The 24,050-nt window shown below is 38.4% G+C and overlaps 1 protein-coding gene and 2 pseudogenes across 1 annotated transcript in view; all 3 read right to left on the reverse strand.

Annotated features, from left to right (window-relative positions):
- Positions 1-24,050, reverse strand: part of CATSPERB (cation channel sperm associated auxiliary subunit beta) — a 156,898-nt gene that overhangs the window by 16,103 nt on the left and 116,745 nt on the right. The window contains exons 20-22 of the mRNA XM_024231934.3: positions 21,287-21,426; positions 14,230-14,427; positions 12,031-12,141 (exon numbers count right to left, since the gene is read on the reverse strand). Of these exons, the coding sequence (XP_024087702.3) occupies positions 12,031-12,141; positions 14,230-14,427; positions 21,287-21,426 (449 nt within the window). The remainder of the gene's footprint in view (positions 1-12,030; positions 12,142-14,229; positions 14,428-21,286; positions 21,427-24,050) is intronic.
- Positions 6,269-8,002, reverse strand: LOC100439773 (DNA-directed RNA polymerase III subunit RPC7-like; annotated as a pseudogene).
- On the reverse strand, positions 8,127-9,039 carry LOC100440145 (homeobox protein NANOG-like; annotated as a pseudogene).

Consider the following 24,050-nt stretch of genomic DNA (forward strand, 5'->3'; position numbering starts at 1 on the left):
AAACTGCCCAGTCTCGGGTATGTCTTTATCAGCAGTATGAAAATGGACTAATACAATGGGGAGGTCCCAAAAGCTCATTTTTAGCAGGCTGTGAAACCTCATGTCTTGTGAAGAGAAAATAGAGGGGAGGAAGGGAGAAAAAATAAAAAATAAAAAAAAGAACAGTCCTGGAAAAATCAATATAGGCCACATTACTCTGAAGTCCATACATTAGTAGGCAGGTATGAAAGTGGCTTATGTACGTAAATAGGTTGTAGTTATTTTCTTCTGAAGTTTAAGTTGTCTGGCTTCAGTTTGCAGGGTTTTAAGAAAGCACAGCTTAGTTTTCAGTGACTCCAAATAAAGAAAAATGGGGATAAAAAAGAAGGAAAAAAATTGAAAACATTATTTTGAAGACTTGTAGTCAAGAAAAATTAGAATTCAGTCCAAACTATAGAAAATTATAAAAATTGAAAAAAATATTAGGCAAGACTAGGATCTAACAACAGGTCTACTGTAGTTTTGAAACATAATTTTTCCCTCTCCAGTTTCCCATTTTCACTAAAGACAAATCATAGTATGACTGGTATGCTTTATTATACTTGGCCTAATATTTGTATACAGTGTAGCAAGAATAATTATTTTTTACATAGGCTTTTAAATTGGCTTTGATGGAACTTTGTTCCATAGGAGGAATCTCAGATAAGCCTTATTTATTTATTTATTTTTAATTAATTTATTTTTATTTTAATTTTTTAAGTAGAGACAGGGTTTCACCATGTTAGCCAGGATGGTCTCAATCTCCTGACCTTGTGATCCGCCCACCTCGGACTCCCAAAGTGCTGGGATTACAGGCGTGAGCCACTGCACCCAGCCCAGATAAGACTTTTTTAAAGCCGAACCCAGCCATGGATTTGTGCTGTCAAATATCTATGAGTTGTGTGAATTTCCTCTCCTCTTGAGGATCCAAGATAAACCTGGGGCTTCTGTGCCTGTCAGAAAATGATTCTTTACTAAGCACAGGTCAGAAACCCTGTACAGGGACTGTGTACACAAAATATGAGGCCAGTTTCCCAAGGGCTTTATTGGCTCCATAAGTCAAGTTTGCTTTCTTAAAGAAAAGCACATCATTCCAGTCAAAGCCTTGGTAAAATAACCAATTCCTCCAATTGTGTCCTATTGCAAAAGAAAACAGATTCTTACTGCACTTATGCAAATAACTATATTGCTATAAATTAAGAATAGTCACAAATAGTTTCCAAATTCTAGAGAAATCAGGTAGAGGGAAACAAATAGGTTCCAAATTTTGTTCACAGGAGTATACTTTACTCAATTATTAAAAGTTGTAAATAGCTTAAAAGAATTATTTTCTTAACTCTGAAAAACAAAACAAAGTATCAGCAACATTTTAAGCAAAAAGTCAAAAAGATTACTTCCGTTTTCTATTGGTTCAGTTAATTCAGTTAACTCCTATTCTGTTTGATAGTCATGAACATTTCAGCTCTCCATGAGAGTTTCAAAGTTCCTTTATTCCAGTGTCACAATTTCCAAAGTTATCAGAAAACCTGCATTTAAGTGCACCTGTTACAGTCCTATAGCTAATTATAAACCCACCCCCCCTTTTTTTTTTTGAGACAGAGTCTTACTCTGTCACCCAGGCTGGAGTACAGTGGCACGATCTCGGCTCACTGCAAGCTCCGCCTCCTGGGTTCATGCTATTCTCCTGCCTCAGCCTCCCCAGTAGTTGGGACTACAGGTGCCTGTCGCCACGCCCGGCTAATTTTTTGTATTTTTAGTGGAGATGGGGTTTCACCATGTTAGCCAGGATGGTCTCAATCTCCTGACCTTGTGATCCGCCAGCCTTGGCCTCCCAACGTGCTGGGATTACAGGCATGAGCCACCATGCCTGGCCTATAAATCCACCTTTTAAAGAGCATTTAAAACAAGGCAAAACAAGACAATTGTTTGTGGATGAAAAAAAGTTTTAAGGCAGCCATAGTTAAAAGACACAATTGACAAGGAAATTTGTTACCTCTGTGGCACATGATAACTTTAACACAACAATTATGATTATTACTGATAATGTACACTAAGTTATATCAGAATTACAGGAGTTTCCTATAAATTTGTAACAAAATTAGATATGTATACAAATATAGCCCAAAGAAAGCCAAACACAATTTCATATTTGACAATGATTCCTGTATAATTTTTATACCAAAATAAGCCAAGTTATGTCATTTTTGGACTTAAGGAACCTAATGTCTTAAAGGACTAATTAGGTTAGAAAAAGACATAATTTTTTTTTTTTTTGAGATGGAGTCTCGCACTGTCGCCCAGGCTGGAGTGCAGTGTAGCTGGAACTACAGGCGCCTGCCACCATGCCCAGCTAATTTTTTTTTTTGTTGTTGTATTTTTAGTAGAGATGGGGTTTCACTGTGTTAGCCAGGATGGTCTCAATCTCCTGACCTCATGATCTGCCTGCTTTGGCCTCCCAAAGTGCTGGGATTATAGGCATGAGCCACAGTGCCTGGCCAAAAAGATATAATTTATAATTTGATTTTGGAAAGTTTGTCAAATATAAAAGCTTTAAAACATTTGATATTACAAAATAGTATTACAGGTCATTGTAAAGTCATTTATTTAACCAAAGTGATAATTCCAGCATTCCAAAAAAAGCGAAAACCTTCATTATTTGAGTTGAGACTTAATTTTCTAAACAAGAAACCCTAATAAAAACAGCATGAAGCCGATTACATTTGTTTTTCAAAATTCTGTAAACAATCTATAAAATTTAATCTTGATTATAAAATATAACTTCCATAAGCCTTTTATAACCTTTATTAAGAGGTTCTTTAATGCTTCAAGAAAACCTTGTTAATCTGACATAGGGGTCCATATACTGGTTTTGCATCAGTGTGCCTTTGACATTAATAATTAATTTATAGAGAAACTGAACTTAGTGTATCTTTCAAAATTGGCCCTTACAATCTTATGTGCCCACCTCTTCTGCAGTAGTCCCTGGGCCTTGAGCAGTTGAATGGCTTTAATTTCTTGCCCATGTCTCAGGAATGCAGTTTGTTTTAATTGGCATCTTCTTTTTTTTTAATTTTATTATTATTATACTTTAAGTTTTAGGGTACATGTGCACAATGTGCACGTTTGTTACATATGTATACATGTGCCATGTTGGTGTGTTGCAACCATTAACTTGTCATTTAGCATTAGGTATATCTCTTAATGCTATCCCTCCCCACTCCCCCCACCCCTTAATTGGCATCTTCTATGGGGCCTGAAGATGAGGTTTAATTGCTGTCAGTGTTTAAGATTTAGCAGCACTTGGTGCCCTTTTAGACCCAGAAGTTAAGGCCCTCTAACTCAATGTTACAAGGACTTTAAAAGCACATACAGGAAGATACATGGATGTAATAACATTAATTAAAAAATGTTTTATCTCAGTTTTTTTCCCTAAGCAAATCAAAATTTAATAATAATATGACAACTTGATTATATAAAAGTTTTTGTTTTTCTTTAAATATATAAATCCTCTTATTGTGACTTACACTGACTATTCATGACATGGCCAGACTTTCTGATTTGTTCTGAAATTCCCTCCTTTTTAAACAACCAGTTATTTTATTTTGGGACAAAATTTACCACACAAGATTCTTTCTTATATACAATTATTTCTCTTTAAGCTTTTTTACCTAAAAAAAAACCTCTTTATTTTTATAACTTTCTTTACATCATTTTTATTCCTGACTCCTTTTACCTTGTTTTATATATAACTTTTAAATAAGCTTTGAATTAGACAAAACTTGTTCACTTTTTTTTTTAAAGGACACACTTTTTTTTCTTTAGCAAGAATGTTTTCCTACAATATATATTTATTGGAAAATACTCAAATAATGAAATATCTATTATTTAATTTAATATAACTTTATATTCTAAATTATGACCAGTTTGTCTACAAGTATTTATCCCATTACATTTACCTAATTGTTTTAATTATTTACCTAGATTATTTATGAAAACTGTGATAGTCATGATTCAAAGTTATGAAACTCATTGCAAAATTATAACTCAGACAGTCAGGAAAGATTTGACTGGCCGGGTGTGGTGGCTCACACCTGTAATCCCAGCACTTTGGGAAGCCAAGGCGGGCGGACCACAAAGTCAGGAGATCGAGACCATCCTGGCTAACATGGTGAAACCCCATCTCTACTAAAAATACAAAAAATTAGCCGGACATGGTGGCGGGCGCTTGTAGCTACTTGGGAGGCTGAGGCAGGAGAATGGCATGAACCTAGGAGGCGGAGCTTGCAGTGAGCTGAGATTGTGCCACTGCACTCCAGCCTGGGCGACAGAGCAAAAAAAAAAAAAAAGACAGTTTATTTTTATTTTGCCAAGGTTGAGGATGTGCCCATGACACAGCCTCAGGAAGTCCTGAAAACATGTGCCCAAGGTGGTCAGGGCAAAGCTTGGTTTTATATGTTTAGGGAGACATGAGACATCAATCAATATATGTAAGAAGTACATTGGTTCAGTCTGGAAGGGGAGGACAACTTGAAGCAAAGGCACGAAGACTCAAGTGGGGAGGGAGCTTCCAGGTCACAGAAAGGTGATACACAAATGGTTACATTCTTTTGAGTTTCTGATTAGCCTTTCCAAAGGAGGCAAATCAGATATGAATCTATCTCAGTGAGCAAAGGAGTGACTTTGAATAGAAAAGGAGGCAGGTTTGCCCTAAGCAGTTCCCAGCTTGAGTTTTCCTTAGTGATATTGGGGCCCAAGATACTTTGCCATTGAAAGTGATCTTTTTCCTGAGAAAGTCATGTTGCAAAATGGCACAAGACAATACACATTTTCTCTAATTTTCCGCAGGAATACAAGATAGGAAAATCAGATTACAATATATTTTGTGAGGAAAACATGTTTCTTAAAATTGTGTTTTCAGTTACTCTCCAAACCACACATTTTTAGAGGGTGAGAGCCAAATGTAAATTAAGAAGTGATCTTTATGGCAAGAGAATGAATACATATGGTAAATTTTGGTTGGTGTTTATACAATTTTTGTAGGAAATTGTTTATGAGTGGAGAAACTAAGGCACAGAAGCAACCAAGCTCAGGTTCAAGGTTGAGTTTAACAGTACAGGTAGAAATAGAATCTAGGGATCTGATTCTCACATTAGAGGATAATAATATCTTCCTAAAGGGGAAAAATACAATTTTTTTTGGTAGAGCACATTGATAAATCATTTTTGAAATATATAATATGACTTTCCTTGAAAATCTTTGGCATTTGTGAGAGTCTTTGTAAGCTGAGGTTTTTAGGTATTTTTTCCCAAAAAATATGTAAAGTTAGGGGAGCTAGCTTTAAAGTTAAACAACAAAAAAATTAATCTTAATTTCAAAATGACCTGAGTTCATTTTGCATTTTTATATAAATCAATTGTACAGCTTGAGTACATAAAAGGCCACCAACACTTCATAGAGTTCACACACATGCATTCTACAGTGATATTTATATGACCAGAACTTATTTTACACTTACATAAAGTATAAAATTAAATAAAATGTCTTAGTCAAATTTTTCATAAGCCCAACTACTTGAAGATGTCAAAGTTATTACAGTGGGATGATTAATTCATATATCATACAGTATTAGGTTAGTCCCAAATTCAAGTATTTATAATATTCACCCCATGTGAAAGTTTCTTTGTACTGGCTAAGCTGTGAGCTGTGAAATTTATATTGCTTAGTTTGGTATTTTTCCCTGAGTGTATGTTTTCCATCACAAAACCTCTACCTCACAATTCTGTAATTGTAAGAGCTCAGGTTGGTTTATGTAGTCATAATGCAGTAGTCTAGAATATACCATGTAAAAATTAAAAATAAAATTATTTTCAAGTTTCTTTGTTTTTAACGTGCTCCATGTGCTGTATTATATCAACTTTCAGGTTCTAGAAATCCATTATGACTAGCAATAGTCTTACAAAAGATCAGCAATTAAGCAAGAATGTATGTATACATAGATTAAGAGAGCAAAAATTATTTAGGCACATTCATATTCAAATAATACAAAGAAATCCAAGAGAGTACATAAGAGAGATGGCAGAAGTGTTTAGAAGGAATGTCGGAATGTCAGGGACTAATTTGTAAGGTAACTAGAATGTAAACTCAAAGTGGCTTTGAATATTTTGGTAACAAATATTTGTACAAAAAAAAACCAAACAAAAATAAATACTTATTCCTTATCAGAAATAAAATACAAAACAAGTCTGTCCAAATGTTCAGAAGCTGCATCATAAAAACATTTTTTGAAAAATTTCATGCCTAATAGGTTGCTTCATCCATGTTGTCATCACTGTCTGCGCCAAAATCATTTCCATCTTCAAAGTATGAATTAATGTAGTCATTTCCCTCTTCTTGCTCTGCTTCATCATATCTCTCCTGTTCTGCAGCATCATTGTCATCATCATCATCACCTTCTTTACTTTTCTCTCTGCTTTCTTCTTTCTCTTAATTTTCCTCATCTGATTTTTCATCATCACCTCTCTTTTCCAATTCCTCAATTTTTTTCAACACATCTGCAGTATTAGTGAGTGATGTGCATTTGCCTGCGTCTTTTGCCTTTTTGGGTTTTGGGCCTGCTTTTTTACATTTATTTCTTGGCATCGTCTCTCTTGGAAGTCTTCTCCAATCTGGTATCCATTCTTCCTTGTATACCTTCATGTATCTTTTACTATATCTTTCAATATGTTGTCTTTCTTCATGTGTTTCAATAAAATAAGGCATTCTTTTCATTGTTTCTCTCAACTCCTGTTTCAAAGCCAGCATATATTATTCACCTTCTCCTGTTTTCAGTGGCATCGGTTTATAATCTATACCACGAAATAGTGGGGGTGGTTTCAACACTACATCAGGTAACTTTTTACCTTTGCTAAATCCAACAGCCTCAATATTAAAGGTATAAGCAGCATGTCCTCTTCCTTTATTCCCAGCCATCAGAACTAGTTATACCAGATAAGTGGGCAAATTCTGTTCCCTAAGTCTCAAAGTGTGGGCAAAACTCTGCAGCTGAAATGCCGGCTGGCAAGGAAGGGGTGCAGGCAGAGGATGCCACTGCTCTAGAGCCTAAGAAGCGCACACTGCCCTCAGAAAAGAGGTTTAATTGGCTCACAGTTCCACAGGCTGCACAGGAAGCATGGCAGCATCAGCTTCTGGGGATGCCTCAGGGAACTTACAATCATGGCAAAAGGCAAAAGGGAGTGAGGCAGGAAGAGACAGAGGAGGAGCAGGAGGTAGAGAGAAAAGGGGGAGTTGCTACAGACTTTTAAACAACCAGATCTTGTGAGAACTCTATCATGAGAACAGCACTAGTGGGATGGTGCTAAACCATTCATGAGAGACCGCCCCCATCATACATGAGGCCCCACCTCCAACATTGGGGATTACAATTCGACATGAGATTTGGTGGGGACACAGATCCAAACCATATCACCTTCTTTGGAGAAATGTCTATTCAAGAACTTCATCTATCTTTTTCCTTCTTTCCTTTTTTCCTTTCCTTCCTTCCTTCCTTCCTTCTTTCCTTTTCTTTTCTTTTTTCTTTTCCCTTCCTTCCTTCCTTCCTTCCTTCCTTCCTTCCTTCTTTCTTTCTTTCTTTCTTTCTTTCTTTCTTTCTTTCTTTCTTTCTTTCTTTCTTTCTTTCTTTCTTTCTTTCTTTCTTTCTTTCTTTCTTTCTTTCCTTCTCTCTTTCTTTCTTCTCTCTCTTTCTCTCTTTCTTTCTTTTTTTGGAGTCTCACTCTGTCACCCAGGCTAGACTGCAATGGTCGATCTCAGCTCACTGCAATCTCCACTTCCTGAGCTCAAGTGATTCTCCCGCCTCAGCCTCCTGAGTAGCTGGGACTACAGGCACATGCCTGTCTTTTCTCCAGGAAGATTCAATAGGAAAAAAGAAAGAAATCTCTCTGATTAGACTCCAACCATACCCCACCCTCCATCAAATTGACTGGATAGGCATAATGGAAACCAGAACATGTGGTTTCCAAACAAGAAAAATCCTGTGAGGGATGGGAGGAGGGGAGAGGAAGGATTCAGACAGGGCCCAGACTGAAATTGAGTAACGTCAGTTGCACTCATCTTCACACATCTTCAGGTTGCATGTTCATGGAGTCGTTTAGGAATAAATCCACGGCTTGTGGAGTACTAAAATACTTAGTGGTCTGCTGTATTACATTATGGCTTTCCCCAGCAGCTTGCAAGGCAGCCTCCAAGTCACTGGCAGGATAATTTGGCTGGAACTGCATGCAGGACTGCAGAGATTCCTCTCCACAGTTACAGAAGGGACTGTTCCAGGCCTGATTGTTCCAGGACTGGGTGCACCAGGTCTGAGTGTTCCAGGAGTGGTTGCTCCAGGACTGGATGTTCTGGTCCTGGTTGCTCCAGGTTGAATTGTTCCAGGTCTGGTTGCTCCACATTGGAAAGTTCCCAGTCGTATTCACCAGGCATCCCCGGTGGTAGGAAGAGTAGAGGCTGGGGTAGATAGGTGCTGAGGCCTTCTGAGTCACACCATTGCTATTCTTTGGCCAGTTGTTTTCCTGCCACCTCTTAGATTCCATTCTCTGGTTCTGGAACCAGGTCTTAACCTGTTTGTAGCTGAGGTTCAGGATGTTGGAAAGTTCTTGCATCTGCTAGAGGCTGAAGTATTTCTGTCCCTGAAATCTATCATTGAGTACAAACAGCTGTGTGGAAGAGAACACAGTTCTGGTCTTCTGTTTCTTGAATGGGACCTTGTCTTCCTTTTTTCTGGCACTCTTCTCTGCAGAAGTGGGTTGTTTGCCTTTGGGAGGGGTGGAAGAATCAGGGCTGTCCTAAATAAGCAGATCCATGAAGGAAGGGAGAGACAGTCTCCATGTGAGGCATCTCAGCAGAAGACATTTGCAAGGATGGATAGTTTTCTTCAGGCCCACAAATCACAGGTGTAAGTGAAGAGTCTTTACAGATGGATGCTTTGGAGTAAGGCTGGCTTTGTGAACAAGCTGGATCCACACTCATGTTATTATTGGGGAAGAGGAGGAAAAAATTTAAGAGCTGGACTGGAAAAAAGGTTAAGGTGGCTTTAAGACTTTTTTCTGGAAGATCTTAGAGAAATATGACCTCCAGAAGCGAAAGTATCAAGAAGTTGGGATGAAGTGAGTCGCTGCCACAGTAACCATCATGTTACTTTCTTGCTTAAAACCCTAGATGGCTCTTGATTTCTCTTAGGATAAAATTTGAAATCATTTCCACGGCCGAGGAGATCCTGTAGCATTAGGGCCTGCTGTCCCCAAACTCTCTCGCTGGCTCATTATGTTCCAGGCTGAATGGTCTTTAAGTTTGTCAGAGACACTGAGCCTTTCCCCATGGCCACCCTTTGTATCTGGTGTTGCCTCAGCCTGGAATGCTGTTTGACTCCCTTTCCCCTCCTCTCTGTTACCTCTCTCTCCTCCTCTGTTTGGTTAACCCCTATCCATCTTTCAGTCTTGACTCAGAAGCATTTCCTCTGGGATGTCTTTCCTGACTCACTCATACTCTGTTTTGTGTCTGATCTACTACTGGCCTATCTTAAACTCTTTAAAATGCAGATTTCGGCTGGGCGCTGTGGCTCACGCCTGTAATCCCAGCACTTTGGGAGGCCGAGGCGGGCGGATCACTTGAGGTCAGGAGTTCGAGACCAGCCTGGCCAACATGGTGAAACCCCGTCTCTACTAAAAATACAAAAATTAGCCGGGTGTGGTGGTGGGTGCCTGTAATCCTGGCTGCTTGGGAGGCTGAGGCAGGAGAGTTGCTTGAACCCAGGATGTGGAGGTTGCAGTGACCCAAGATCGCGCCACTGCACTCCAGCCTGGGCGACAGAGCAAGACTCCGTCTCAAACAAACAAACAAACAAATAAAATGCAGATTTCAGGATGGTACCTCATAGTTTCTGATGCGGTAGCTATGAGATTCAGAAAGACGCATTGTAGAAATATTTTTGGGGTGGGTGCAGTGGCTCATGCCTATAATCCCAGCACTTTGAGAAGCCGAGGTGAATGGATCACATGAGGTCAGGAGTTTGAGATCAGCCTGGTTAACATGGCAAAACCCCGTCTCTACTAAAAATGCAAACATTGGCTGTGCGTGGTGGCGCACGCCTGTAATCCCAGCTACTCGGGCCTGAGGCAGGACAATCGCTTGAACCCAGGAGGCGGAGGTTGCAGTGAGCTGAGATCACGCCACTGCACTCCAGCCTGGGTGACAGAGCGAGACTCCGTCTCAAAACTAAACAAAACAAAAAATATTTTCGAATAATTCTGATTCAGGATATGCAGGGCCGTACTGTTCAGAAGCCCTGCACTCGATAATGCTATTTAATTTGTATGTCTTTTTGCTTAAGATATACAAATTCTCACCTATTAGAGTCCATGAAGCTACCATGCTTATCTTGTGCATTGCTGTATCTTCAGAAAATGTCTGGATAGTGCCTGATAACACTAGAAATGCTGAATTTAACACTTGTTGGATGCATAAAAGATGGGGTAGTAACCATTAGGTGTACATACATTCCCTATTTAACTCACAAGAAAATCCTGGGGAAAAAGCCTGGGAAATCAAGCATTTCCATGTAAATATAGTAAAGTCATATTTCAGTAGAGGAGGTGGTTCTATTGACACATCAAGGTTTGTCTTTGGGAGAAACTGGACATGGAGAAGAACTCAGTATCATAGTTAATCATTGCCTGGAGCAGAGCTTCTTAACCTGAAACCCAAGATTTCACAACAAGTCTGTTCACTTCCTAATTGTGTGTGTGTGTGTGTGGTGGGGGGAGGGGGGGTGAATGTGTATTAGTATGTTTCACAATTTTAAAGCATTCTCTAAATCTGTCACTGTTCTGGGCACTGGGGATATAGTAGAGAAGACATAGATAAAAACCTCTACCTTATGAGCTTACCTTCTCATGGGGTCAGAAAGATGAGAAATAAAATAAGTGAGAAAAATAGGTAAAACTGTAGTAAGCGATATGGAGAAAAATAAGGCAGGGAAGGAGGGGAGACAGTGGAGATGGGGGTTATGATTCTAAATAGAGTGGTCAGAGAAGGGCTTACTATGATGGTGACTTTAGGAAAAGCACCTCAAGAGTCAGCCATGTGGTATCAGGCAGAAGAGCATTCCACACAGAGGGATTTTCTGCAACTGTGAAGGCCATGGGGTGGAAATATGCCCAGCATATTGGAGAAACAGCAAAGAGGCCAGCATGGTTAGAGCAGATCAAGCTGGGAAAATCAGGTCAGACATAATGCCAAGGCCAAAGTCCAAGGAGGACTTTATAAACCATTGCAAGAATTTGGTTTTCACTCTGAATAGGATCGGAAGACAGTGGAGAGTTTTGAGCTAAAGAAACACCAGTTTTATGTATTCGTGTACGTGCACACGTGTATGAATGAATATGACTGTCTGTGCATGTGTATGGGCAGGTGGGTGCATTTTTCTGGAGAGATTCCACAGGCGTCCACGTGGTCTCCTTGAGAAGCTGCCGCACGCTGCACTTTTCCTCTGAACCTAATGGCCCCTCCCTTGTCCCCCTCCCTCCCTCCCTCCACCTTTACAGAGGCAGGGTGCTGCTAGGAGTTGGTTATTTCCTAGGCAGAATCTTAGCGGGAGTTTAAATGTGCCTGCATTGGAGCAGGCAGTTTTCTTCCCTCTTGGACATCATTCCATTCACAGAGCTGAAGAGCTGGGGGCTCCTTTCATTTGAGAAAAGATGCTCTCACCCCATCAATGCAATCCAAATGGGAACCAGGGAGAGTCAAGAGGGAAAGAGTCCATTTAGACTTCTTGGCTCCAAAACTGTATTCAGGAATAGCTGTAAGAGGAGGGGCTAAAGTAGAAGGAGGAGGAACAGAGTAGTAATCATGATAATAACAGCTGCACCTTCTCATTTAACACTCACAGCTATATATATAATTTTACTGAATGATTTCCTGAATTCAAATAAGTGCTAGTTTATTTGTAAAAAAGTTATTTACCTTTGACATGTGAAACAGGTTTCTTGGTATGGGTTTGCTAGGATCTGCATGATAAAAATTATCTGTGAGTGGAATAGCAATTCCCATATTAGATGGAGGCCTGTAGTTTATCTGCAAGTGATTAAACAAAGAAAATTATAATTCATTATTATGAAGTCTTTAATTTATAGATCTTGATTTTCTAGAAAACCAATCAAGGCAAAAATTCAATTTTTAGCTACAAGTGTTAAAGTAGTAAATTTATCTCCCCCAACTTTTCTACCCCTCATTTTCTGGAATTTCAACAATTTTAACCAATGGTAATATAACTTGTAAATAAGTGAAAAAACTGCCATAAAGTCAATGTAATAAAGTTTAAACACTTTATCAAAGAGTCTTAGTGATGTATCATAGTTAGTAAATAATTCTTCAAGTTTGGTTATTTGCTTTTTGTCACAAAGAAAATTATAAGTAATAAGTTAGTTGACAAAGAGCAACATTTTATATTTAAAAAGAGTCACAAATTCTGACAAGGCAAAAGTTAAAATTATTACATTGAAATGGGTAGATAATATAGTTGACCCTTGAATAACACAGGGGTTGGGGTGCAGACCTCCTGCACAGTCAAAAATTCACATATAACTTTTGACTACCCCAAAACTTAACCATTAATAGCCTACTGTTGACCGGAAGCCTTACTGGTAATATAAAGTCGATTAATATATATTTTGTATGTAATATGTATTATATGCTGTATTCTTACAATAAAGTGAGCTAGAGAAAAAATGAAAATGCATTTATAGTACTATTCTGTATTTATGGATACTGTAACTTTACATCATCTGTTTACAAGGTGAATTGTCTGTCTGAAATCCAGGGAAACTGCAGCTGAAGAACCTCAATCTACAGTGTGCTTCAAGAAATTCACCTTTTTTTTTTTTGTAATGTCATGACTTTTCTCTGCCTCTTGGGAGTACTTCCAGCATCACTGGTGGCACTTCATATGGGACCCATGGTGTTATTTAAGATTTACAGTATTACACGATGAAAAGTACATTAGAGCCACGAGAGGTCACTTTTTATTGTGATTTGCAATTTACTGGCTAGGTGAACTGCTCACATGCGGATGAATAGCCTCTCAGGGCATTTTAAAGGAATACTGGCAACATTTGAGTTCACCCAAGTAGCACCAGAAGGTGGCTACAAAATTATTACAGCAGTACAGTGTGTACTACAGCTGATCTTATGCACTTATGATTTAATACTGTATCTTTACATTTGCTTACATTTCTCTGGCTCCATGTAGGATCTGTGTTTGTGTGTGTAAGTTTTGATAAATTTTAACTTTTTGTAATAGATTTGTGTATAGTTTATGATAGTAAGTGATAAAATAGACTAGTATCTATATATATTTTATGCATTCATGACATATCCAACTTTTTATTAAATTTTTAGATATTTCTTTTTAAAATTTATGTATTTATTTTTGAGACAGAGTCATGCTCTGTGCTCTGTTGCTCAGGCTGGAGTGCAGTGGCACCATCTCCGCTCATTGCAATCCCTGCTTCCCGGGCTCAGCCTCCCGAGTAGCTGGGATTATAGGCGTGTGCCACCGTGCCAGGCTAATTTTTGTATTTTTTGTAGAGATGGGGTTTCTCCATGTTGGTCAGGCTGGTCTCGATATCCTGACCTCAAGTTATCTGCCCGCCTTGGCCTCCCAAAGTGCTGGGATTACAGGCATGAGCCACCATGCCTGGCTGATTCTTTCTGCATTTCTAAGCTATGAGGTTTGTCTGTGAATTTTTTCAATTGTCACAAAATTCCAAAAAAAAGTCCAATATATTTCTTGAAAAAAATCCGCATGTAAGTGGACCTATGCAGTTCAAACCTATTGTTCAAAGGCTAATTGTATCAGCTTAGGAGAAGTCAATGTAAGGGAAAATAGTTGAATATATCACAAAAGCCAAAGATCACACCAACATATAAAGTGTAAAATGATAATAATAATGACACTAAGTTACCAGGAAAAATAATTATTTCAGAAAGCTTTTACAGCTTAGAAATCATCACATCCTCAAAATGACATGAGGATTAAAAAATAACTGTGAAGTGTTTTGAGCCACTCACAAAACAAATGCTGAAACTGAATGGGTAGACAATCACACAAAAGTCACATAGCATTGCTTCTTAAACCAATATACTTAGATTTTTTTTTTTTACCGGCAAAGTTTTGATGAGGTTAAAACCCTGACTGTCTTTATGAACTCCACTAATCCAGTCTTCAAATGGGATAAATTTGCTAGGAATGTGATGCATAGATCTGAGGTAACTACAGCTGCTTTTCAGTGTTGGTACCATTGTCGTAACAAAGCACTCAGTAGAGGCTGACCACATAATAAATGCCAGTGAAGTTGAACCCTGGAAATAACCAAATAAATGAAGGTTATTTAAAGTAACTGTTATGGACTGAACTGTGTCCAACCAAAAATCACATGTTGAAACCCCAACCTCCAGTATCTCAAAATGTGGCTGTATTTGGAGATAGGGCCTTTAAGGAGGTAATTAAGGTAAAATGAGGTCATTTGGGTGGGCCCCAATCCAATGTCACTGGTGTCATCTTATAAGAAGAGGAGATTAGGATATAGACAACACAGAAGCTGAGGGGCAACCATATGAGGACACAGCAAGAAGATGGCCATATACAAGCCAAGTAGAGGGGCTGCAGAGGAAACCAACCCTGCTGATATCTTGCTCTTGAACTTGTAGCCACTAGAACTGTAAGAAAATAAATTTCCATTGTTTGAGTCACCAAGCCACCAAGTCAGTGGTATTTTGTTGTGGCAGCCATAGCAAACTAATAGAGTGAAGAACATAGAAAACTAAAAAATACAGAAAAAGAAAAGAAATAGAAAAAGACATGACAGAAGTAGAAAAATATTTGACCATAAAGATCTGTTTGAGAATAAATCATAATAGAAAACATATTCTTTTCCAGGAAGAAATATATTCCAATCTAATTGGTTTGGGGAAGCATTTGGAAATAAGCTAGGATCAAGAACCTGAGGACTGGCTGGGCATGGTGGCTCACGCCTGTAATCCCAGCACTTTGGGAGGCTGAGGTGGGTGGATCACCTGAGGTCAGGAGTTCAAGGCCATCTTGGCCAACATCGTGAAACCCCACCTCTACTAAAAGTACAAAAATCAGCCGGACATGGTGGCATATGCCTGTAGTCCCAGCTGCTTGGAGGCTGAGGCAGGAGAATTGCTTGAGCCCGGGAGGTGAAGGTTGCAGTGAGCCAAGATAACACCACTGCACTCCAGACTGGGTGACAGAGCTAGACGTCTCAAAAAAAAAAAAACCCAAAAACAAAACAAAAACAAAAAAAGGAACACGAGGACCCAGTTAATAATACTGTATTATATTCAGTACTTAAGTATTTTTGCTGAATTAGCAGATTATAGCTGCTTTTACCACATTAGGGGAAAGTGAATGCCTATGTGAGGTATTTATTCCACAATGGTAATCATTTTGCTACATATATGTGTCTTATAACAACACATTGTATTCCTTAAATATACACAACAAAATTTATTTAAAAATATTTTTTAAAGACTTATTAAATAAATACCATTATTACATCCAACTCATATCGTTGAGGCTTCCCCATTCACTGATGAGCACCTGAATATTTGGTTTGATGATATAAATAAAATAACTTTGATTGTTTACTGTTTACTCTTTCTTTCTTTTTTTAAGAGACGAGATCGTGCTCTGTCACCCAGGCTGGAGTACAGTGGCACTATTACAGCTTACTTCAGGCTTGAATTCCTGGGCTCAAGCGATCCTCTCACCTCAGCTTCCTGAGTAGCTAGGACTACAGATGTGTGCCACCACACCTAGATTTTGAAATCCGAAATTTACTCTTAGCAATTTTGAAGTGTACAATACTCTATTATTAACTATATTCACGATGCTGTGCAAATAACTAAAAAATTTTTTTTTAAATTTTTTATAACGATGGGGTCTCGCTGTGTTGCCTAGGCTGGTCTCGGACCCCTGGCCTCAAGTGATCCATCTGCTTTGGCCTCCCAAAGTGTTGGGAACAGAGGTATGAGCCACAATAGTTAGCCTGATTGGTGTACATTTTGAAAATAAAATTCACTTAGTAATCACTGTATTTCATAAAGATAGATTTTTATCTAGATTTTTGCTAGATTTTAAAATTACATGCACAGTAAATGTACTTGATCTTTGAACAATATTAAACAGCAATATAATTCAATAAATTCTATTTACAATTTTGAAGTATTTTTGGAACTTTAAAAATGTAGAAATACTAATAACCGTAGTGATATAGTAGGTTCTGGTAGTGGTCATTTTGTCCTGTCCCCATACTCTGTAGCCATTAAGAATAATGTATTTTTATTAATGTGTTTTGTCAAACACATTGACCCTGAATCTAAGCAGAGTTCCACTATTAAAGGAAATACAGAGGTCTAATGGCAAAAGTTAAGATACAAGGAAGCAAATAGAAAAATGTGGAATGTTGGAAATTCTATAGTACAACTGACCCAATTTCTACAATTCAATGGCAGGGGAAGAAAATGGAGTAGTAGCTGCCTTCAAATAAAAGACTTAAAAGATAAACAACCATATACTGTGTGAATCTTGTTTTTATCTCAGTTCAAACAAACTGACTATAATTTTTTTTTAGAAAATTAGGGAAATTTGATTATGAACTACATTTTATACAATATTAAAAAGTATTTTAAACAATTTTAGGGATGATAATGGCTGTTGTCATTATGTGGGAGATAATATACATTTTTTTAGAGATGTATATTGAAGTATGTAGGCGTGAAATCACATGCCTGATGTTTGTTTTAAAATACCTCAGAATACAAACAAAACAAATTAAATAGGGATGATAAAACAAAAGTAGCACAATCTTGACTATTGTTTAATCTGGGTAATGGATGTATGGAAGTTCTACTTTTGCCTATATCTTAAAGTATTCATGATAAAAAAATTTTAGAATATGTAAGAAAAATATTGATTTGAAAGGATTAAAACATACAGTTAAATGGAATGAGCACATCTAAAAGTGTATATACCATGTGTCCTAATTTTAGGGAAAAAATAAGAAAATATTGTAAGTTAATAGTTATTGAGCATTTTCTGGGTGCCAGGCATTGTTTTAGATATGCTATTTGTAGTATTGTTAGAGTAGGCAGAAGTGAGCAGGAAGAAGAGCCCCTGGGAAAGGAACCCTTGGAGATGCTGCCCACTGATTGCAGGCGCTGCCCACTGATTGTCAGCACTGCCAACTGACAGCAAAGAAAAAAAAACAATGGCTACAATGGCAACTTCTGGCCTCATGGACTGGGCTTACCAGGCTTATCAGGCTCTAGCTGTAGATAACTGTGGTAGGGACTCTATCTGATGACAAGCACCGCACTCCTCCAAAATCTTGCCCTAGAGTAGCCTTTTGCTCATTATAATACTAAAAAGCACACCCTGCGTGGAGAATTTAAATGCTAATGAGAAATGTGATGTGTGTACTAGCATGTGCAACCGCAGTGCATGCACCCAAGGGACCACTCGAAACATGCTTGCAAGTAACACCCCCTCATGGCCCTTCATGAATAATCATGTAAGATTCTCATGAAGAAGTTTTCACCAACGCTAGTTGGAGCTGGATCATTCTCTCGAGCAGCCAGCTCTGAGCATATTGTTGCTTTAAATAAACTCCCTTGCCGCACGTCTCTTGGCTGAATTTTTTCCTCCAAGAAGACAAGAACTGAGGACCCCACACCCCTCCTGGTAACATTATCACATTTAATTCTCCATATGAAGTAGGTATATTGTCACCTCCATGTTATAGATGAGGAATCTTAGCCACAATAAAGTAACTTTCCCAAGGTCACACAATACCAGAAGTGAGAGCCAATCCAGGTAGTCTTCTCTAGGGCTCACACTTTTATCCTCTGTTCTGAACCTCTACACTGCCTTTTTAAATACCCAAAATGTTAAAAGTGCTTAGTCATCCTTAAAAGATATGCCTAGGTGCAATGACTCATGCTTGTAATCCTAGCACTTTGGGAGGCCTAGGTGGGTGGATCGCTTGAGCCCAGGGCTTTGAGACCAGCCTGGGCAACATGGTAAAACCCCATCTCTACTAAAAACACAAAAATTAGCCAGGAATGGTGGGCCTGTAGTCCCAGCTACTAGGGAGACTGAGGTGGGAGGACTGCTTGAGCCCAGGAGCCCAGTACTTTGAGAGCAGCCTGGGCAACATGGTAAAACTCCATCTTTACTAAAAACACAAAAATTAGCCAGGCATGGTGGGCCTGTAGTCCCAGCTACTAGGGAGACTGAGGTGGGAGGACTGCTTGAGCCCAGGAGGTCAAGGCTGCAGTGAGCTGTGATCACACCACTGCACTTCAGCCTGGGCATCAGAGAGAGACCCTGCCTCAAAAATAACCAAAACAAAACAAAAGATAGATAGAATTAAGCATATTTTTTTCCTTCTCTTTCATAACTTACATTATAAATTTGCTATAATTATGAATATAATGTGGAATAATTAAATCAATCTAGCTAACATAGCCATCACCTTGAATACTTAATCATTTTGTGGTGAGAACATTTAGAATTTACTCTCTTAGCAATTTTGAAACATACAATACTCTATTATTAACTATATTCACCATACTGTGCAATAGAACTAACAAAACCCCATATTCTTCCTGTCTGAGATCTTGTACCCCAGGGGTCCCCAACCCCCGGACTGAGGACCAGTACCAGTCTGTGGCCTGTTAGGAACCTGGCCTTACAGCAGGACAGCAGGAGGTGAGTGGCAGACAAGCATGTATTACTGCCTGAGCTCCACCTCCTGTCACATCAGTGGCAGCATTAGATTCTCATAGGAGCTCGACCCCTATTGTAAACTGCACATGTGAGGGATCCAGGTTGCACACTCCTTATGAGAATCTAATGCCTGATGATCTGAAGTGGAACAGTTTCATCCTGAAACCATGCCCCTGCATCCCAGTCCATGGAAAAACTGTCCTCCATGAAACTGGTTCCTGGTGCCAAAAAGGTTGGAGACCACTGTTGTACCCCTTGACCATCCTTCTTACCTCCACCTCTGTAACTACCATCTTGTTCTCTGTTTCTATGAGTTCAATTTTTTAGATTTCACATACAAGTGACGATGTGTGGTATTTATCTTTCTGTGTGCCTGGCTTATTTCACTTAGCATAATGTTCCAATTACATCATTTTGTTGCAAATCACAGACTTTCCTTCTTTTAAAAGGCTGAGTAGTATTACATTGTGTATATATTCCTGTACTACATTTTCTTTATCCGTTCATCTCTTAATGAACTTTTAGGTTGACCCCGTAACTTGGCTGTTGTGAATAGTGCTGCAGTAAACACTGGTACACAGACATCTTTTTGACAAACGGATTTGAAATATTTTGGGTAAATACCTAGATGTGAAATTGCTAGATCATACGATAATTCTATTTTTAGTTTTTTGAGGATCATCCATACCGTTTTCCTTTTTTTTTTTTTTTTTTTTTTTTGAGATGGAGTCTCTCTCTCTGTTGCCCAGGCTGGAGTGCAGTGGCACGATCTCGGCTCACTGCAACCTCCGCCTCCCAGGGTCAAGCGATTCTCCTGCCTCAGCCTCCCAAGTAGCTGGGACTACAGGCGCATGCCACCGTGCCTGGCTAATCTTTTATATTTTTAGTAGAGATGGGGTTTCACTGTGTTAGCCAGGATGGTCTCAATCTCCCAACCTCAGGTGATCCGCCCGCCTTGGCCTCCCAAAGTGCTGGGATTGCAGGCGTGAGCCACTGCGCTGCATACCGTTTTCCATAATGACTCTACTAATTTACATTCCCAGCAACAGTGTACAAGGGTTCCCTTTTCTCCACATTCTCACCAAAACTTATCTTTCATCGTTCATCGCTTTGTACCTCATAAATTTATACAATTATAAACTGTTAATTTACAATAAAAAAAAAAAGGAAAAATGCCAAAGAGCACATTTATTCTGTATCTGTATCTAGTCCTTTCCAGTGATTTTTTTGTGGTTCTCATTTACTGAATAAAGTAATGCTAACGAAGGGTTCATGCCCTGGTAATTGTCCACTGCTAAAAAAAAATGACTTGTAAATTTATAATTTGAAAAATGTTTGTTTTTCCTGAAGAATTGAGATATTTCTTCCTCTTAGATGCTAGGAGTTTAGTAAGCTACGTGTGTTTTATTTTTCACCATTTAGTTTTCATTTAGTAGCTCATCTTTATTCTATCACAATTTCAATAAATCAATCATACTAAGTACATATTAAGAACATGGTATGAATAATAAGCCTTTATTTCAACTAACGAATTTCTTATTATTTAAAGTGTTCCGTTTTTTTTTTTTTTTTGAGACAGAGTTTCACTCTTGTTGCCCAGGCTGGAGTGCAATGGCACGATCTCGGTTCCCTGCAACCTCTGCCTCCCAGGTTCAAGTGATTCTCCTGCCTCAGCCTCTTGAGTAGCTGGGATTACAGGCATGGGCCACCATGCCTGGCTAATTTTTTTGTATTTTTAGTAGGGACGGGGTTTCTCCATGTTGGTCAGGCTGGTCTTGAACTGCCAACCTCAGGTGATCCACCCACCTTGGCCTCTCAAAGTACTGGGATTACAGGCGTGAGCCACCATGCCCAGCCTGTGTTCCCTATTTTTAAGCAGTTGAAGAAAGAAATGTAATTAACTGTATACACATATAAAGCTATAAAAAGGAGCCCAAGTTAAACAACAACAAAAAAAGAAATGGCCTCAATTGCTACTGTTTCTTGTTACCTTTTTCTTTAATTTTTAATGGGATATTTGCAAAAACTATAAACTGAACATATTAAGTTGCCAAGATTTCACTGTGTTTTGGTCTGCAAAAGGGTAATTTCATACAGCTCAATATTTTTGTGGTAAAAAAATATGATTCTGAAATGTGCAGTTACCTTTAGTTGCCTCTCAATTTTTCTTTTGTTAAGTTTGATAAATACATAAGTAATTACTAAAAATATTATGTAGGACACAAATCTATTTTTATAAAATTATTACAATGTTTTCTTCAGTGTATTTATCCTTGTAACCTATACTCTTATGTATGTATTTATAAACAGAGATGTTTAAAATGATGCTCATTAAATATTAATAATAGTTGTTTTAGAAAATATTTTCATCAGTAAGAAATGTTTTGTAAATGAAGAAAATCCTACCTGATGTAAAACTTTGCTAGCTGCAGAAATTGTTATTACATAACTGTCAGTATCATCAAAAGTGACTTCAGCTTTAACGTCCAACAAATTAGGGTTTCCAACAAACACAGTCAGTAGTGGTATTTCAAGCATTCGAAAACCTATGGAAACAAGGTTAACAGTTAATATTAGATCATGAAAACTGTAAACTCAATTGAATAATGATTGGCTAATCAGATTTTAGAACATCAACTGAATCTATTCTGAAAGTTGCACAATGGCTGCACATACAGTTAGCAATTTATATAGAGTCAACTTTAATAGTTCTGTTACAGGAAATGGGTCCTGATCCAGACCCCAAGAGAGGATTCTTGAATCTCACACAAGAAAGAATTCAGGGTGAGTCCATAGAGTAAAGTGAAAGCAAGTTTATTAAGAAAGTAGAGGAATAAAAGAATGGCTACTCCATAGATAGAGCTGGTGGTTGCCCACTTTTATGGTTATTTCCTGATGATATGCTAAATAAGGGGTGGATTATTCATGCCTCCCCTTTTTAGACCATATAGAGTAACTTCCTGATGTTGCCATGGCATTTGTAAACTGTCATGGTGCTGGTGGGAGTGCAGCACTGAGGACAACCAGAGGTCACTCTGATTGCTATCTTGGTTTTGGTGGGTTTTGCCCGGCTTCTTTACTGCAATCTGTTTTATCAGCAAGGTCTTCATGACCTGTATCTTGTGCTAACCTCGTATCTCATCCTGTGGCTTAGAATGCCTTCACCATCTGGGAATGCAGCCCAGTAGGTCTCAGCCTCATTTTACCCAGCTCCTATTCAAGATGGAGTTGCTCTGGTTCAAACGCCTCTGACAGTTCTCAGAAAAATTTAACTTTACAAATATTTTCTCAGAGAAACGTTTCCCTCATTCCTCAGCCTGGTTCTCAAATGCTAATCAAGGTCTCCGATAATACTGGCTACACTGAGTTGGTTGACTGAGTAGAAAAACTGAAGGGTACGTGCCCAGTTGAAAGGGCTGCCAGTTAATTGTTGCCAAGAGAAAACTCTTATGCATTTCAAACAAAATATTTCACCAGACCAATTTCTGCCTGCAGGCCACCTGTTTGCAACTTTGCCATACTGAGGACTTCGGTGGAAAAACTGATTTGAAATACCATGTAGTCTAACTGGCATCTTTACCAATCAATAAACCAGAGTTTATAAACAACTGCAGCTGTTTCCCTTAAACCAAAGTGACCTGGCCAGTGCTTCCTAGCCTTTAACTGGAGATTTTGTTGAAATACAGATTGAGCAGGTCTGGAGTGAGGCCTGAGATTCTGCATTTCTAACAAGTGCCCTGGTGATGCTAACACAGGTTCAGGGACCATACCTTCAGTAGATTGGACTAGATTTTTCCACAGAAACAGGCAACTTAGTTGATTTGTTGATTACTATTTGCTTCCATCAAACTGAACACATATAACTGATTGAGCCCTTTAATAAGCAATTCAGTATATTTTAAAGGGAAAATAATTAGAACATTGTGGCGTTGGTGACAGAATATAGAGAGATTACAATGGAACGGATCTTAAAAATTCAGAAATGGTCAGAATAATAGGTAAATTGTATACTAAGATAAAGTTATATTTTGAAATCAGTAGAGAAAGGATGCATTAGTGAATAAATAATATTGGAACAACTAGCTAACCATACATAATATACCAAAATAAAATAGAGGTAACCTAAAAATTAAATAGAAAGTTAAAACCATAAAATTAAAACTTCTAAAATTACTTGAAGAAAATAGGGACAATTAGTCATACAATCAACAAGAAAGGATTTCCAAGGGTTTCAAATAGAAGGAAGGTTTTCAGGACATTTAATCCACAATACTGAGGGAAATAGACGTTCTCAATTTTTTTCAAAACTTCTAATTTTTACTTATATAAATTACTTGGTTCTGTTTTTTCAAATAAGCCTTTTTTAAAAAAATAGCATTTTGTCCTTTCATTATGGTTTACTCTGAGAGTTTTATGCATACTTATTTGATAGTGTCTTTCTGATTTTTCTGTTATCTCAAGTTCCTGGAGTCTAAAATTTTCCTATGCCTGTTGACCCTCTGTTATGGTGGGTCATTTCCTTACATAGTTTTAAAGTTCTTTTCCTCGATTTGTGATCAATGAAGATTGATTTTTCCCTGGAAGTCCATATTACCTGGGTTACGAAAGTATTCCTACAGAGAGTAAATTAAAAAAAAATTTTTAATGTAATAAAATTGTGTGTGTGTGTGTGTGTTTTAATAGAGACAGGGTCTCGCTATGTTGCCCAGGCTGGTCTCAAACTCCTGGGCTCAAGCTATCCTCCTGCCTTGGCCTCCCAAAGTGCTGGGATTAGAGGCATGAGCCACCATGCCTGACCCCTACAGAGAGTTTTGTGCTTCCTTGTGTTGGGGCCCAGATGCTATTATTTCTCAGCTTGGAATTCTGCATCTGAATGCAGAATTCAGTCTCTGAATGTGATACAGTCTTGAAGTTTTGATTTTTTTATGGGAAATTCCTTCTCCCCATTCTATCCCATGCTGCTGCTTTACAAAAACTCTGGTGGACAGAGTTTTCCTAACTCTCTCTTCATGATTTGATGGTCCCAGCTTTCTTTAATGGTCTCCATTCCAACTTCCTTCCACAAAGTAGTAAGGCCCAAAGTCAAACTTTCTGTCAACACTTGGGCATTAAAACCCGTCTCACTGCCTTATGATCAGTATCTGGGCCTCACATCCTTCAGGGAGTCATA

The sequence above is a fragment of the Pongo abelii genome, chromosome 15, assembly GCF_028885655.2.
Source record: "Pongo abelii isolate AG06213 chromosome 15, NHGRI_mPonAbe1-v2.0_pri, whole genome shotgun sequence".
Classification (NCBI taxonomy): domain Eukaryota; kingdom Metazoa; phylum Chordata; class Mammalia; order Primates; family Hominidae; genus Pongo; species Pongo abelii.